We start from the raw sequence: 17,321 nt of genomic DNA, 5'->3' as shown, positions 1-17,321 counted from the left end.
ATGAATGTATTTTATCTTTACATCATTTCCTTGGCTGTTTTTTGAAGCAACCAGCATTTCCCTGACCATTCCTGTATTTGCCATGTTCCCTATATTGGCGTGGGATTCAGGATATCCTAGAGGTATTCAGTCATTTCCAGTTTTTAGCATATATGCCGCTGCCTCCCTAGGTTTCACAACATAGTAAAGTGGGCTGTCTGCAGAAGATTACACGGGATGAATGTATTTTATATTTAAATTAAACGGGTCAGAAAAGTTTGGAACAGCTTTTTTATTAATTGCATTATTGTCATCCATCTCAGATCTACTTGCTCCTAGTTTGGAGTGATCTGATTTATAAGTGAGATAAAAATAACAGTAAATAGAATTATATTAATACTTTCAGTTGCTGATGGGCGTTGATATGTATCAACGGGGACTGGTGAAAATGTGTGCCCCGACCGGGTCCATGTAAGCAGGAGATCCCGGGTTCGTGTCCCGGTTGGGGCACACATTTTCACCTGTCCCCGTTGATATATATATCAACGCCCGCCAGCAGCTAAAGGTATTAATATAATTCTAATTTCGTTCTAGACGGCTGCAGGTCATCAACCGTGTCTGTTCTTTTGGACATGTCCAAAGGAACAGACACCATATCCATATAAGTATAAAAATAACAGTGGTCCTAGCCCACTATTGCCTACTCTGAAACTGGACTTACTGTGCAGTTTCACTCCCTATGGATCTAGTAAAGCCAACTATAGTCCAACCCACAAATGATGGCAGCTTTCACCTGTCGAAGCATTGATGGGAATGGCATTGTTGACGATGCCAAGCGACAGTTGCAGTACGCGCATGTGCATGCTTTCTGCTTGAAGGATATCCTGCAAATTATGTCTCTTGCTTGCTTATGCAGAATATATTACTTACCACCACTATCAGCAATGACAGCTCTCGCAACAAGTGAAATATAAATTCACTAAACAACTCACTACTATCGTGTTTAATGCTCGCATTAGCTGTGGCATTCAGACCAGAGTACTCAGAAAACTGCTGAACGTGTATTGGCTATCTGAGTATGTGTGACGAGGGTGTGCTGAACAAGAAACTCGACCATCATCGTTCATGACTCCAACTATGGTACCTCTAAAGAGTAGTAGTATGCCCTGTGTCCTAGTTCTTTTTTAGACGCAGTTTCTTCAGGACTTCATGACCTGAATGTTCTGTATCTTTTGATGTCTCCAACACTTTGCATTGGAAGATTAGATGTGGTGCTGTTTCATCACCCTCACCACACAGCCTACACACAGAGGCTTCTTTCTCTATACCCTTCATGTGCAGGTGTTTCTTAAGTTCCCGTGGCCTGTCATGAGTCCTATCATAAGTTTAGTCTGCCTCCTGTTCAAGCCCAGGACTGCAGAAATACTCTTAAAACATGGCTTTAGCATCAATGGCTTGCCATGTTTTTGTTTACAGGTCATAGTCCAATAGTCTATATGCTGCTCTCTGATTCAGTTTCATAGTTTTGATTTAACAATCACTTTAGTAATTGTTAGGACGAATTCTTGTCCAATAAATGGAGCCATCGCACCTGTCCTGGCTAGCCTATTAGCGTGTCCATTGCCACTGATTCCTGACTGACCAGGGACCAACAGCAAGAGTACCCTGTTGCTTTCCTGTAACAAAGGTTTCATGGCATTCTACAATGATTTTTGATCTTATTGCAGGAGCCGAAGAAGATTTCAGGTCTGCTTGACTGTCTGGATGAATGTAGATGCTACAGTCTTCATAGTGTGTGTGCAAATTCTTCTCTGTGCACACTCTGATAACAGATATTTCCAGTGCGAATACTGTGGTGAAACTTGCTAGAAAGACCACTCCCTCCAGTCTAGGCTGTACCCCTTACACCGCAGCCTCAGTACCTTCATCTGCTCTTGACCTATTAACAAACTGGATTATGTCTCCTCCATTGTGTTGTGGTTCGTTCTTTCACTGCTTCCTTGAATGTTTTTTTGAAGCACTCGCCATTTCCCCGACCACTCCTGTATTCACCACAGTCCCTAAAGTGATATGGGATTCAGGATATCCTAAGGTTATCCAGTTATTTCTAGTTTTTAGCCTGTGTGGCGCTGCCTCCCCAGGTGTAATGGAGTATTTCCAGCTTGGTCTCCATTCCAGCAATGGATGTGTTGCTAATTCTGGCTGCTGTGGCTAAGCAGTCTCTGCACCTTGATAATCTCCTTAGCAGTCACCATCTGTTGTACTTTGTTCCATCATTCTATAACTCCATAAACTATCATAGAGCTAATTGTAGTGGTATATATCTAGATATACAAGGGGCGTTTGAAAAGTCGGTGCAAAAATAAAAACTACTTACGTGCTTGGGGTAAACCTTTTTTATTTTTCAACATTGTCTCCTTTTAGACTTATACACTTCGCCCAATGCTGTTCTAATTTATTGATCCCTTCTGAATAATAGGAATTGTCCAAGTCTGCAAAATAGGTATTAGTTGCTGCAATCACCACCTCATTGGAATAAAATCTTTGTCCCACCAGCCATTTCTTCAAATTGGGGAACAAATAGTAGTCCAAGGGCAAATAGTAGTCCAAGGGAGCCAAGTCTGGAGAATGGGGGGGGGGGGGGGGGGGGGGGGTGATGTGAAACGAGTTGGAATCCTGTTTCCATTAATTTTGTGAGGTGTGTGCTGGTGCATTGTCATGATGGAAAAAGACTTTTTTTGCAGTCCAATCACCGGCGGTTTTTTTGCAGCTTGATTTTGAAACAGTCCAATAACGATGAATAATATGCACCTCTAATAGTTTTACCCTTCTCCAGATAGTCGATGAGGATTATCCCTTGCGAACCCAAAAGACAGTCACCATAACCTTTCCGGCCGAAGAACTGGTCTTCGTCTTTTTTGGTGCAGATTCTCCCTTGGTAACCTATTGTTTAGATTTTTGTTTGGTCTTGGGAGTAATGTGTCCATGTTTCATCCACAGTGATGAAATGACGCTTAAAAGTCCTGCGGATTCTTCCTGAACAGCTGCAAACCATCCTTGCAACACTTCACACGATTCCATTTTTGGTCAAGCGTGAACGATCGCGGAATCCATCTTGCAGATAGCTTCCTCATGTCCAAATGCTTACGCAAAATATTATATACCTGTTCATTTGAGATGTCCACATCACTAGCAATCTCACGCACCTTAACTCTTCTGTCATCCATCACCATATCATTGATTTTATCAATGATTTCCGGAGTCGTAACCTCCACAGGGCGTCCAGAACGTTCGGCATCACTTGTGCCTATATGGCCACTCCGAAAATTTGAAACCACTTATAAACTGTTCTGATCAAAGGTGCAGAGTCACTGTAATGTTTATCAAACTTCTCTTTATTTTCCTTTCATAAAGTAACGTTTAATCACTGCATGAAACTCTTCTTCATCCATTTTTTGACAATCACTCAACTTCCTTCATTCACATGAATGCCAAAAACAAAGAAATAGACCAATATGGCTGAAACTTGGTGTGCGTTCTATCCGAAGATGCTACTAACTAAACATGACTGTGATACGTGCTGGTGGTGCCATCTCTCGGACTTTGCTCAAATGGCCCTTGTACTCGTGTGGTTTACACTCTAGTTATATCCCCAGGCTCTTCTAATACTCATAAGAGTACCTTTCACCTCTGAACACACATTCTTTATGTAAGGGGCCCATGATATTTTCAAATCCAGGGTTACCCCTAAATAGTTCACTACCCCCTCTATAGGTAAAGTTTCATCAAGTAGCTTAAGACACCAAAATGTGTGCTGGATCTGCTCCCTTGTAAATGGTACTACAACAGTTTTCTTAGGGCTGACACTTGGATCTTCTTTCCTGCACCAGTTTTGCACAATGTTCAATGCACATTGTGCTGTAGTTCCGACAGTACTAGGAAATTAGGCAAATATTACTATGATGAAGTCATCTGCATATCCTTGGCAAAAGTAGCCTCTAGTGTTAAGTTCTTCAATGAGTTCATTCACCACTGGGTTCCATGATAGTGTGTACAAAACTCCTCCTTGTGGACACTTTCCGATGGTGTTGATCACCAACCAATAGGTTTCTACCTTTACTTACTCAGCTTTGTCTTACCCACCTATATATGGTTGTCTCAACGCCATGCTCTTCTGCTGCAGCTCTAACCATGGATTTGAAAGTTGTATTGCTACAAGCACCAGCCACAAAGGTGCAGAGGGCAATTTTGTAGTTCTTTTTCCACCATCCCAACAAGTTGGAGAAATTTTGTTTCACACAATTTGCATGGTTGATATGCATGTTGGTTTACATGTAGAGGAACCTTAGCTAGCCTATTTCCTTAACATACACATTAACCAGTTTTTCTAACATATTAAGAATGAAGACCAGACTGATTGGTTTCACATCCTTGGCCTTGGCATGATCAGTTCTCTGTGGCTTCAGAACAATCACAACACTCTCTTTCCTGCAAGCATTAGGACTGATTCCTGCTGCTAGGCTGATCATAACAGCTTGTATCGAAACCTAATTAAATTCTCTTCTGCCTGTTGCAGTAGGGCCAAAAATATTACATCGAAATGGTTGAAATGTTCCCAATGCCTACTGGATTTTTCTGTTCTTCTTTTTTGGAAATCAACTCATTCTGTAGCAGATTTCCAGTTCTGCCTTTGGTGACCTGTGAACCTCTGTCTCTCAGGGCTTGAATATGTTTTGTCTGCCAGAGTGCGCAGAGGAAAATTAGTCTTAGAAGCACATACAGCATCTCATTTGCTGTCCTTGTATACTCACTATCCCGTTTCCTTAGAATACCTACTGGATTACTGGTGTGAATTTTGTTAATTCTTGCACAAGTAGCTGTAGCTTCCAAAATCTACTAGATTTCTTATCAAAGTTCAGATTTCAGAAGGTGTGAGTTGAGGTTTTTCTTATAAAAGTTCCACTCTGCTTTCCTGTGATTCCTATAGGTCATAGTCTAGCACCCATTTCAATATCAAAGTTAATTTACAGATGGTCACATAAGGATGGTTACAACAACACCTGCCATTGTTTGACATAGCTACCTATTAGAATGGACCCAAAAGTTACACCAATTACTTCTTCCCTTCTGATGTTCCTGATCATAAATTCCTTCCCTCAATTCAGTATCTCCAGGTTACTCTCAAGCAAAAATTTAAGAAGGTACTCAGTTCTGCTGTTGCTGTCAGTGCTTCGCCATAACAGGAAGTGGGTATTGGCATCACAACCAACCAGTGGTTGTCCATTCTGCTCAGAGCAGCCATCTACCAGTCTCCTAAATTCCTAGGAAGGAGTAGTTCTGTCCTCATAATGAACGTAAGCTTTGGACAATGCATTTTCCCTCATGCTGCCTTTCTCCCATGTGTTGTTTCATCCTTAGGTTTACCAAGTCCATGGAAAAGAAATCTGATATCAGCATGAATGAAATTCCATTCTTAACATAAATGAATACTCTTGAGTTCTTTATATTCCTAGCATATATCAATCTACCTCCAGTTTCTCCAAGGTCTCAGACACCACCTCCATGTAGATAAGGCTTTTGAATCTTGGCCATGTCCACCTCTTGTCTTTCCGGAAGATGACTCAGGACGGGAGTTGTCCTTGTATTATTTTGGAGGTTTATCTGCAACACTTGCAGCCTCCAACTTGCTGGCATGGTCGTTTCTGATGTCTTTGATTATCCTGATGGCAAACTATGAGAATGCTAAGTACAAGTACAATTCCAAGTCCTTTTCTCACAGAGATTTTTTTGCTGACTTCCACTGCAAGGGTTTGTCCATTGATACAACCTTTCCGTTATTTACATTCCAGTACTCTGTCAAGATCGTCTGGTTCTGTGGCCGTATTTTCTTGAACTGTCTTTGGAGGGGCACCCTTAACAAGTTTTAGTTCCCAGATTGATACATTTGTGGCCTTGAATAGCTCAGCTGCTGTCTTCCTACAGATAATGAATACATTTGAAGCCCCAACTTGATTATAAAGGTGAAAATAATGAAGGTAGTGCTTTTAATGTTGACATGTCATCCTGCACAACCAGTGCCTATGTTTTTATGATCTAAAAATGTTCTTTTTTAATCCATTAAAATTTATTTTAATTAACCAGCCCAACTCATGGTATGATGTGATCCATACCAAGGGGTGTATGGCATATGGGAAGATGCATCATTAACATTGGGAAACCAGGCAACTTCCCCGAGTAATTAGCCTTGCACTGCTTGGGGCTCTGTGGTGTCAGGAACAGACCCCCTTCTCATTGGTCCAAATGGAGAACATGGAAAACAAAATAAAAACTGAAGACTTGATGAGAGAAGTTTGGGGAGGATGCAGGTCTGGTGCCCAAATTTAGGAGAGTCTATCTGGACAAGGGTGCTCTAATCTCTGTCTGTGAGGGAATAGAAACAGTTGTCTGGCATAAGGAGATGATGCCCAAGATATCTCCATGGGAGGAATCAAAGCAGCTGGTCGAGAATGAACAACAACCTGGAGATCCTGAATAGGAGAAAGAATCTATGTTCAGGAACATTAGAAGGGAAGAAGTAATTGGCGTAACTTTTGGGTCCTTTCTAAATACTGGCAGCTGGTGTTGTAGCTGTCTTTAAGTGACCAAGTGTAAATTAACTTTGAGACTGAAATGGGTGTTAGATTATGCCCTATAGGAATCATAGGAAAACAGAGTGGAACTCTTATAGGAAAGACCTCAAACTCACGCTTATCTGAAATCAGAACTTCGGTAAGGTATCTAGTAGATTTTGGAGAACTGTCACGACACAGTGACATCTGCCATTATGACATCATAATTAGAAAACTGTCCAATCACCTAGAAGTGTGCAAAAAGAAATGTAATGCGGTGGAATAATGCTCTGGAAGTGCAAAGGAAGCAGTTAAGAAGACTGTTCAACTTTGCAAGAAGGAACAGACAATGGGCAAAATATTGGGAGGCCCTTGCCACATACAACATTGCAATTAAGCAAGTGAAGCTATTGTCCTAGAAGGTATTCTGAGGAATTCTCACCAGGATACCAACTTATCCAGTAGGTATTCTAAGGAATGGGGATAGTGATTATACAAGGACAGCAAATGAGATGCTATATGTGCTTCTAAGACATTTTCCTCTGTGTGCTCTGGCAGACAAAATAGATTCAAGCCCTGAGAGGCAGTGGTTTACAGGCCACCAAAGGCAGAACGGGAAATCTGCTACAGATTGTGTTAATTTCCAAAAACGAAAAGAAAAAAAGGATCCAGTGGGCAGTGGGAACATTTCAACCATTTGGATGGAATCTTTTCAGCCCTACTGAAACAGGCAGATGAGAATTTAATTTGGTTTCAGTAAGGGCTGTTAGGGTCAGCCTCACAACAGGAATGATTCCTAGTGCTTGCAGGACAGTGAGTGTTGTGATTGGTCTGAAGCCACAGAGAACTGATCATACCAAGGCCAATAATGTGAAACCAATCAGCCGGGCCTCATTCTTCATATGTTAGAAAAACGGGTTTATGTGTATGTTAAGCAAAAGAGGCTAACTAAGGTTCCTCTACATGTAAACCAACATGCATATCAACCAGGCAAATCGTGTGAAACAGAATTTCTCCAACTTGTTGGGATGGTGGAAAAATAATTACACCTTTACAAAATTGCCCTCTGCATCTTCCTGGCTGGTGCTTGTAGCAATACAACTTTCAAATCCATGGTTAGAGCTGCAGCAGAAGAGCATGGCATTGAGACAACCATATATAGGTGGGTAAGACCAAGCTGAGTAAGTAAAGGTAGAAACCTATTGGTTGGTGATCAACACCATCAGAAAGTGTCCACAAGGAGTAGTTTTGACACAGTACCGTGGAACCCAGTGGTGAATGAACTCATCGAAGAACTTAACACTAGAGGTTACTTTTGCCAAGGATATGCAGATGACTTCATCGTAGTAATATTTGCCAAATTTCCTGGTACTGTCAGAACTACGGCACAATATGCATTGAACATTGTGCAAAATTGGTTCAGGAAAGAGGATCCAAGTGTCAGCCTCAAGAAAACTGTTGTAGTACCGATTACGAGGCAACAAATCCAGGATACATATTGGTATCTTGAGCTTCTTGATGAAACTTTACCTATAGAGGGGGTAGTGAAGTATTTAGGGGTAACCCTGGATGTGAAAATATCATGGACCCCTTACATAAAGAATGTGTGTTCCGAGGTGAAAGGTACTGTTATGAGTATTAGAAGAGCCTGGGGGTAAAACTAGAGTCTAAACCACACAAGTATATACTAGATATACACCACTATAATTAGCTCTGTGATAGTTTATGGAGTTACAGAATGGTAGAACAAACTACAACAGTGGGTGACTGCTACAGAGCTTATCAAGGTGCAGAGACTGGACTGTTTAGCTACAACAGGCAGAATTAGCAGCACACCCTCTGCTGGAATGGAGGCCAAGCTGGACATACCCCATTTACACCTGGGGAGGCAAGGCCACAGAGGCTAAAAAGTAGAAATAATTGGATATCCATAGGATATCCTGAATCCCATACCAATGTAGCGACCGTGGTAAATACAGGAGTGGCCAGGGAAATGTTGAGTGTTTCATAAAACATTCAAGGAAACAACTGGAAATAGCAAGCAGTGAAAGAATGATCACAACACAATGGAGGAGACATAATTTAGTTTGCTAATAGGTCAAAAGCAGATGAAGGTACTGAGGCTGCGTTGTAAGGGGGTACAGCCTAGACTGGAGGGAGTGCTTTCTAGGAAGTTTGGCCACAGTAACCCAGGTGGATATATCTGGTATCAGAATGTGCACGGAGAAGAATTTGCACCCACACTATGAAGATAATAGCACCTACATTTATTCAGATTGCCAAGCAGCTCTGAAATCTTCATCAGCTCCTGCAATAAGATCAAAAATCATTGTAGGATGCCATGAAGTCCTTGTGTGATTGGTCAGTCAGAAATCAGTGGCAATGGACAAGCTAATAGGCTAGCCAGGACAGGTGTGACAACTCTTATTTACTGGACAAGAATCTGTCCTTACCAGCACTAAGGCAATGGTTAAATTGAAACTATGAAACTGAATCAGAGAGCAGCATGTAGACTATTGGACTATGATCTGAAAACAAAAAAATGGCAAGCTATTGATGCCAAAGTAATGTTTAAGCATATTTCTGTAATCCTGGGCTTGAACAGTAGGCAGACTAAACTTATGGTAGGACTAATGACAGGTCATGGGAACCTTAAGAGACCACCTGCACCTGATGAATATAGAGAAAGAAGCTTCTGTGTATAGGATGTGTTGTGAGGGTGATGAAACAGCATTATGAAGACAGTATTGTTGATTACAGATGAAGCTTGAACTTTGTTTGTGATCAGATTAAGAAACTGGTCACTCTGCTGCTCAATGCTTAGGTTTGTTGGAAGTTTGTAACAAGATCTCAATAAACTATTGTGACTTGGCATTGAAAACTGCAAGCACTTCTCAAAAATCTACAAATATGTGGTCGCCTATAATACTCAAATGACCACAAAATCATTGAATCACTTACATACCTAAACTGTGTTGAACTGTGACCTCTTGGAAGGGAAATTAATTTTATCTTCCTTTCCATACAACTTTCCTGAGAGTTTTTCAAAAATGTCTCCAATCTAGGAAAAAAAAAAAAAATCTCCAATATAATAGTATAGGCAAACTCACCTGAAATGGTGCCTCAGCTACATATTTAAACAGCACATACATATTATTCAGATCATAACTACAAAATAACCACTTACTTTCATGGGTAACTTCATCTTTTCGGCAGGCTTTAACTCATGGTTATTAATGAAGACACTTAGCAATAAATATTTATAACAACATAACGCAGAATCCAGGATAAGGATCACCGTTTGACAATACAAGGCACACATTGCTTGGTTTGTTTGTCGTGACCCAATCACTGTGTTTTTCACAGTTGCCTGATTTAATTTGAAATTCTTCCAAACTACTGTACTAAGTTGTCTCAATTTCTTTTTGCATGCATTGCACCCATTGCTGGATGGCCTGCCTGCTAAGCTGAGTGGTAACATGCTTGCCTACCATGCAGCAGGCCCAGTTTGATTCCCAGCCGGGTTGTCACTCGTGGACTGGGTGTTGTGCTGTCATCACCATTCATCATCACTGACACACAAGTCACCCAGTGTGGCATCACCTGAATAAGAGTTGCGCACCTGGTGGCCGAACTTCTCCAAGTTGGGGCCTCCCAGCCAACAATGCCACATGATCATTTCATTTCATTGCTCAATGACTGTTTTGAGTGGCCTTTTTTTCTATACACTCTTGAAGAATATTTGGATCTTCTTGAGCAGATGTCTGCTTTAAAGACAAATATGTAATGCATCCTGGAATCTGATGTGACAGCATCTGGAAATAGACAAGTTCACATGCATCATAAATTGGTCCTGAACCACTATTAACATTGCAACAAAATTAAAGCATACTTAAGTTTTTATTATTTTTAAGCTGATTAAAAGTATGATCTGCTAAATATTGAAGAAATTTTCACCCAGTTTTCTTCAAACATCACCAGTCATCCAAAGACACCATAAACAATTATACATGCTGGAACTGCTTAAAACATCATCCAAATTGAAATGCTATTCACATATCTAAAAATGAGAATTAATCTTAGTGTTGTGAACTTGATGCAAACTGAACAAAGGAAAACTGCAAATAGAACAAATGAAAACTGACTCGAGAGTACTGGCCAGAGATGGGTCACACAATGATTTGTTATGCACTGGTGTGCAAAACTTAAGGACAAAAGTAACATTTCATATGAAATGTTACTGTCAAGTAACATAGCTTGATGAAACTTTGACCACACACAGAAAGGACTGCTACAGTGTATAGTACAGAAGTTAACTGAAAGAAATACGCAGTGAGACAAAAAGAAATATTACTTTTATTCAAAGACAGTAATTACACTGAAATCACTGCGATTTGCAGTGGTCCTTTGGACAAAATAAAAAGTGGGACATGGTTCTTAATAGGGTGAGTGATCACCATGAATGACAATGCAGACTGCAGCATGCTTCCCTGTTGGCCACAAGCTTTGTAAGGAGTTCTTGGGGTAAGGCATTCCAGTCCTCCATCTGCATGGTTCACAACTTGGCGATCATTGATCTATGTGAATTTGCTGCAATACATCTCCCCAATGCATCCCACACCTGCTCGATGGATTGTAAGTCAGAGGATTGGCAGACTTGTCTATTCATCAGATATCTTTTTCATTCAAGAACTCCTCCACCTGCACAGTTTGATGTTCCTGGGTGCATTACCTCTCGCAGTATGAGGGTACATAATGCACCTAGGAACATTGTTGAACATGATTGTTTTGGTGGTCAAGGTGTTATGACTTGGGGAAGATTAATGCTGCATCAGGGTACTGAGTTCCAAATATTAGAACACCAGTCAACATTATTGTGACACTGTACTCCTTCCCATTACGTATCTTTTCAAGCATGCCTTCAGCCCCGACTTCATTTTTATGGGTGAAAATGCATGACAACATTGCATACTGCTCATGGAGGAGCTCTTGTAAAAGAGCACATTGACTGGCCTGCCCCTCCCAACGATGAACTGGAGCATGTTCACATGCTCCAAAGACCAGTGTTGTGTCCACACTGGTGAAGGAATAGATTGCCCTGTTACAAGAATTCCATAGCAAACTTGCAGCTAGCAGGGGACTACATTGAAGGGCGTACATTGCTGTCTGTGGCGATCACACATCTTATTATGAGCCATGTCCCTCCTTTTTCAGTGTCTGCGGCAATGTTAAAGTCATGGTGACTTAAGTGTAATTATTTTCTTTGAATAAAAGTGTCATTTCTGTTTGTCTCATTACAAATTTCTTTCAGTTACCTTCTGTAATATGCTGTAGCAGTTGTTTTTATGTATAGGCCAAGTTTCAATGTGCATCATGTGAACGTTACTTTTGTCCTTAAGTTTTGCATACCAGTGCTGTTAATGGATAGAATTTTCAGTTTTGCAGGATTACATTATTAAAAATGTAACAGTATATTAACCAAGCTAAGTGTGCAGATACTTACGGCAAACTATGTATTGGAGACCCGGTCATCCTGTTAATGGTTTAATCCATTTGTCTTAAATATTCATCAGGTGGGAATGTAAAAAACATTGATTTTAGGACAGATACCACAATTTGTCCTGCAGTTGGACAAACAAAACTTGTGAGGCATTTTAAATGGTCACATGTTTGTGTCACAATCATAATAAAAGAGATTTCCACCACAGGTATAACAAACACAGTGACTACAAAAACATGCTTCAGTTACTTAAGTTTATGAGTAATGGCTTTGTTTCTAGATGCCATTGGTTGAAACTAGCATGACGAAAAGTAGTGAGAGCTCTAAGTAAATGAAAATGAGAGAAACATATGTTTAATAATAATAATAATTTTTATGAGAAATAAGCGTTCAGTGAAGGAAAAAAGTTTTAACTATTGCCACCTGAAAGTATTATGGTTACAAACTTTGTAGTTATGAGGGATGTGCATATTATGATTCAGTTCCTGCTCCCCCACATCAGTACTTCCTTCACAAATTGTATAGGTAAGTTCACAAGATCTTTTCCATTTATGATTTCATTATAATCCATCCAATAAATTGGTTCCATTTAGTGTAGCTCATTGGTTTCCCCATTTTTTGTGTTAACTGAACTTCTGCACATTGGATGCACACAAGTGAAGTGTGGAAACAATTTTGTCTTCATTCATACTAAGAAATTCATGTCCAGTGTATTTGTTGTTATCAGACTGGTGATTTCAGTGACACCTTGGGCTTTTGATGTAGCCCATAAAATTGATTTCTTTATACTTTTTAACCAGCATACAAATGTACATTTGACTCATCCAGCATTTTTCCTAACAATCTCCACATAACACTAACCATTAAATAATTTAATTTCACTGTCAACACATATTGCATAATGCTATTCCACTGCAAAATGACACATGATGTGCCTCTGTCATGCATTATAAGCATAAGGTGTCTTGCAAGGTGTAGATGTAGATTTCAAAGATCACTGCTACTGATATTCCAACAACAATATTGTCAGTCCACCATCCAAAAAATTAAAGGATCCCAATCAAGCAAGCTCGCTCTCAGTTTTTCATTATTGTCCTCCCCACAATCTACTGTGCTTCACCTTACCATTTTTTAGCTTTTTTATATCTTTCTTTCTTTTCTTATTCTTTTTTTCTGTTCTCGTGCTTCTTTTCTCTCTTGACTGTTTGAGGTGGTGCAGTGGTCAGTGCACTTAACGGTCATTTGGGAGGTTAGCAGTTTCTATTCCTGGCCATTCAGATTTAGCTTTTTTGCCATTTCCCTATATTGCAGAGGCAGATGGTGGGATGGTTCCTTGGAAATCATCACAGTTAACTTTCTTTCCTCTGTTGGAGCTTACGCTGTCTCTCAATAATTTCACTATCAACAGAATATTAAACCTTAATCTCCCTTACTCTCTTCTTTGGTCTCTCATGTTCTTCTATTTTACCACTTTCCCTTCCTAATATTTCTGTTCCTGCCACTGTTTCTCTTGCTTTTGCATTCATTTCTCTTTTCACTTTTTGTTCATCAGTCATGTCACATCTGAGTGCCAAAACTGAGACAAAAACCTCAAGAACTGCAATGTTGCATACTGCATTTTATTGTGAGTTAATGCTCTAGCTGTACTTGTTTCTTCTAATGGTTTGAGATCTTGAATGTCTCAATTCAATCATCACCTATAATATTATCTTTTTTGTGATAATACAAGGAGGTAAATCTTTAGTTTTGAAACATTTGCTATATGTTGATGTTGTATCCATTTATTACAAATCAGTTAACACAAGTGTGTTTCAGGAAAACAAAAATGTGACAGTAAAATACATATATGTACTGTAAATGTGGACACACATATGAGGAGTTCAACATAGATTTGATGGCTCTTGTATGAAAACTCGTTTTCACTATACAGAGTGACACTATTCATATGATGGAGTGTGTAGTAACATTTTGAAAGTATTTGCTCGAGTTTTTATTGTCCTGTGAAAATAGGGATCATGTTTGGCTCAGTGATATCCACTTTGATGACAGCATAAGTGAATCTTGTGTCAGAAAGTACACAGTATCAAGAAATAAGTAATGCCTTTCCTTGAGATATGTCAGACTGTCTTCAAAATGAAGTATGGTTTTGACATGACAATGCTTTGTTATACATGGTCCTACTGGTTGTGTTACACCCATACCTTTGAACTGAGTTACCCAACTAAGTGTATAAGGACCTTCAGTAACTAACTCCAGACCATGATTCAACTTGGAATTTTTTACATATATAAATCATTGTTAGAAATGGTAGAAATGATAACTGACAGACAAATTCTTAGAATCTCTGGATTTGTAGTCTAAATCATACAATGGAAAATTCAGGATGGAATGTAACAATATTATGAAAAGGATTGTTCCTACTCACCATATAGCGGAGATGCTGAGTCGCAAATAGGCACAACAAAAGACACACAGAATAAGCTTTCGGCCAACAAGGCCTTTGTCAAAAATAGACGGCGTGCGCGCACCCACCCACCCACCCACCCACACACACACACACACACACACACACACACACACACACACACGACCAGGACTGTGGCCATATGTGTGTGAGCTGCACACGCGCGCGCACGCGTGCATGTGTGTGTGCGTGTCTGTGTGTCAGTCATCTATTTTTGACAAAGGCCTTGTTGGACGAAAGCTTATTTTGTGACAGTCTTTTTATTGTGCCTATCTGCAACTCTGCATCTCTGCTATATGGATTTATTGTCTAATAATTTGTCATCAAGTCACTTCCATAAGATTTAGAGGTTAAAGAGCTGTTTTACTGACAAACGAGAGAAATCAAAGCTTAAATAGATGTAAACTGTTTCAAAAATGATGCATCTATGTACTTGTAGGAGGCAAGAAACAGATCCAATCCTGAGAAGAAATAAAAGTAACATACTGCAGAGTGATAAAATTGAGGTTTAGAAGTTCTGTCCAGACAATAAAGCAATATTAAAGGCAACGTATTTTGAAAGCTCTAATAAAAGATGTTTCAAATAGGTGTCTATAAGTTTACAAACGAAGGATTCGGTCAGAATAACTGAGAAGAAGAAGAAGGGGAGAAAGAGTAACAATGTGAACATTGTGTGAAGTACTATTTTTAAGAGTGAGAGGTAGTTTACCAAATACAGCATTAGACGGCAATAAAATACAATCAAAATACCACGAAAAAAACAGTTGAAACACTGACCACCCTAACAGCTATGCACAGAGCTAATGTACCAATCATGCATTGTTTGTATTGGAAGATTTCCTTTCTAGAAAGATAAGAAAAATGTAGGAAAAGGAGCTGAAAAAAATGAGAAAACTGCTGTGTTGTAAAGTGAATTAATCACAGTACTGCACTAAAAAGATAAGTTGTTTGTTGAAGGAGAAGTAACAAACCACATGAATTCTTGGAGACAAAATATGTTGATAATTTAGTCTTTCATTGCCACATATTATGTTGTTTCCTCTTCTTTTTCTTATGCCTTTGTCCTCTGTTGGTGCAGGCTCGGCTTGGTTATTAATGACTCTGGTGTGGTTAATGTAAGAGATGGCCGGATGACCTTCCTGTTGCCACCCCACTACCCCTCCCCACCCTTCCCTGTGCAGGATACGTGTTCCCCAACTGTCTGCTTATAGTGTTATTCATGTGAAGTGAGCAAAAGTTTCTAAAAGTTTGCAAATTGTGTAACTAAGGTGAGTCTTGGGTACCAACTTGATACTCACCTAATGGAATATGAGAGACTGCCTTAAAACTGCACTCAAGCTGGCCCGCACACCAACCCTTGTCATTAATTCATCATGTAGATTTCATCTGGGGCTGGCACACACCTCCCCTTCCTGGAAGTGACACTTTTAACAGGCAAGGCTACCCAGATGAGTATGGCACTTGGGTAATTATTTTAACTGGAACTTTCAGGTTTTTATTCATTTTCATCAAATCTATGGCCTTCTTCTCCATCTTTTCATTAGACTGAGAAGGAATTGTTTGGATTTAACACAATAAATACATTAAAGCCTATGTTTTGAGGTGGTTCACTGATTTATTCGTATTCTTGTAACTAATTTTTCTTCTTCTTCTTTTTCCTTATCATCACTGTATGTCAGTGCTTCAGATTTCTGTTTGTTAGGATTAGTATGCAATTATAGGCTACAGTTTGGTATTTTATTTACAGGTAGATTATCCAATGTTATGCATGGAAAAACTCCAATTGGAAGCGCAACAAGAAATCGAGAACTAGGAAACCGACCGCGATCTGGACTATGGCAAAGGAAAGATGGACGCCATGGTCGCAAGATAAGGCGTCTGCCTCCAGTCCGAGTAATTGGAGAAGCTGCCCCGAAACCTCCAACTCCGATTCGTCTGACACTGAATATTGCTTAGTTTATGCATTGTACTTTTGTAGAGTTTTTAAGTGTGTAATAAGCAACATAAATGTACAGGTTGTGAAATATTAAAAACTGAAATATTTATATATTAGTAAATGACAGATAGTAATTTTTTTATTATAGAAATTTGCCAACATTTGAAACTGACTGGAACCAGAATGCCTCAGATCTATTGCTGTGCTGCTGGTTGTAATTGAAAAATTATGTGCCTGATTCTGTACAAAATTCATGGTGTATGAGTTGCAACCTCTTGGTGGCATCATGCCCTTCATAATCTGCATGCTGTTATGTGTAACATCCTTAGATCTAGATCAGTTCACCTGCACAGCAAAAGGGGCAGCAGTGACCAAAGAGAAAATAATTATGTTTACTTTTCAAATTTGCCTGAACTCTCTAAAAGACAGCAGCAGATACTTAATGACAGCAGATTAGATTAGATTAGATTATTTTTTCGTTCCTTTCACGTTTACTTCATTAACATGAATTCATCTGATTATGTGAGCTGTATGCTCTTCCAAAGGAAATTGTTTATTTTGATACCACTGTTTGTACCTTTAATAAATAATTTAGCAAATCAGTTCCAGGCATGTAGCTGGTAGGTTACCCTGCAGATTTCTTTATTTTATTGTACATGCAAGGTGATTGTTAGCCATTACATCATTTTGTGTTGTGTTCTCTTCATAAAGCAGTCTCATCTTCATCGTAGACTATGCATATTATTTTGAATGTTTATAAAAAGCACTATCTCAGCATTAAATAGTGCATATGAATACTAGCTCATACCCATTTCAAAGCATACTAGCTCATAC

At 39.5% G+C, this 17,321-nt stretch overlaps 1 protein-coding gene across 1 annotated transcript in view; it reads left to right on the top strand.

The window, feature by feature from the left end:
* The window catches only part of LOC124777758 (39S ribosomal protein L2, mitochondrial), a 52,481-nt gene extending 35,873 nt beyond the window's left edge, over window positions 1–16,608 (top strand). The window contains exon 4 of the mRNA XM_047253260.1: window positions 16,299–16,608. Within this exon, the coding sequence (XP_047109216.1) occupies window positions 16,299–16,507 (209 nt within the window). The 3' untranslated portion in view covers window positions 16,508–16,608. The remainder of the gene's footprint in view (window positions 1–16,298) is intronic.
* Window positions 16,609–17,321: the final 713 nt, after the last annotated feature.

This window comes from Schistocerca piceifrons, chromosome 2 (genome assembly GCF_021461385.2).
Source record: "Schistocerca piceifrons isolate TAMUIC-IGC-003096 chromosome 2, iqSchPice1.1, whole genome shotgun sequence".
Classification (NCBI taxonomy): Eukaryota; Metazoa; Arthropoda; class Insecta; order Orthoptera; family Acrididae; genus Schistocerca; species Schistocerca piceifrons.
The sequence above is the reverse complement of the archived record's forward strand: the minus strand, read 5'-3'. Positions and strand labels throughout refer to the sequence as shown.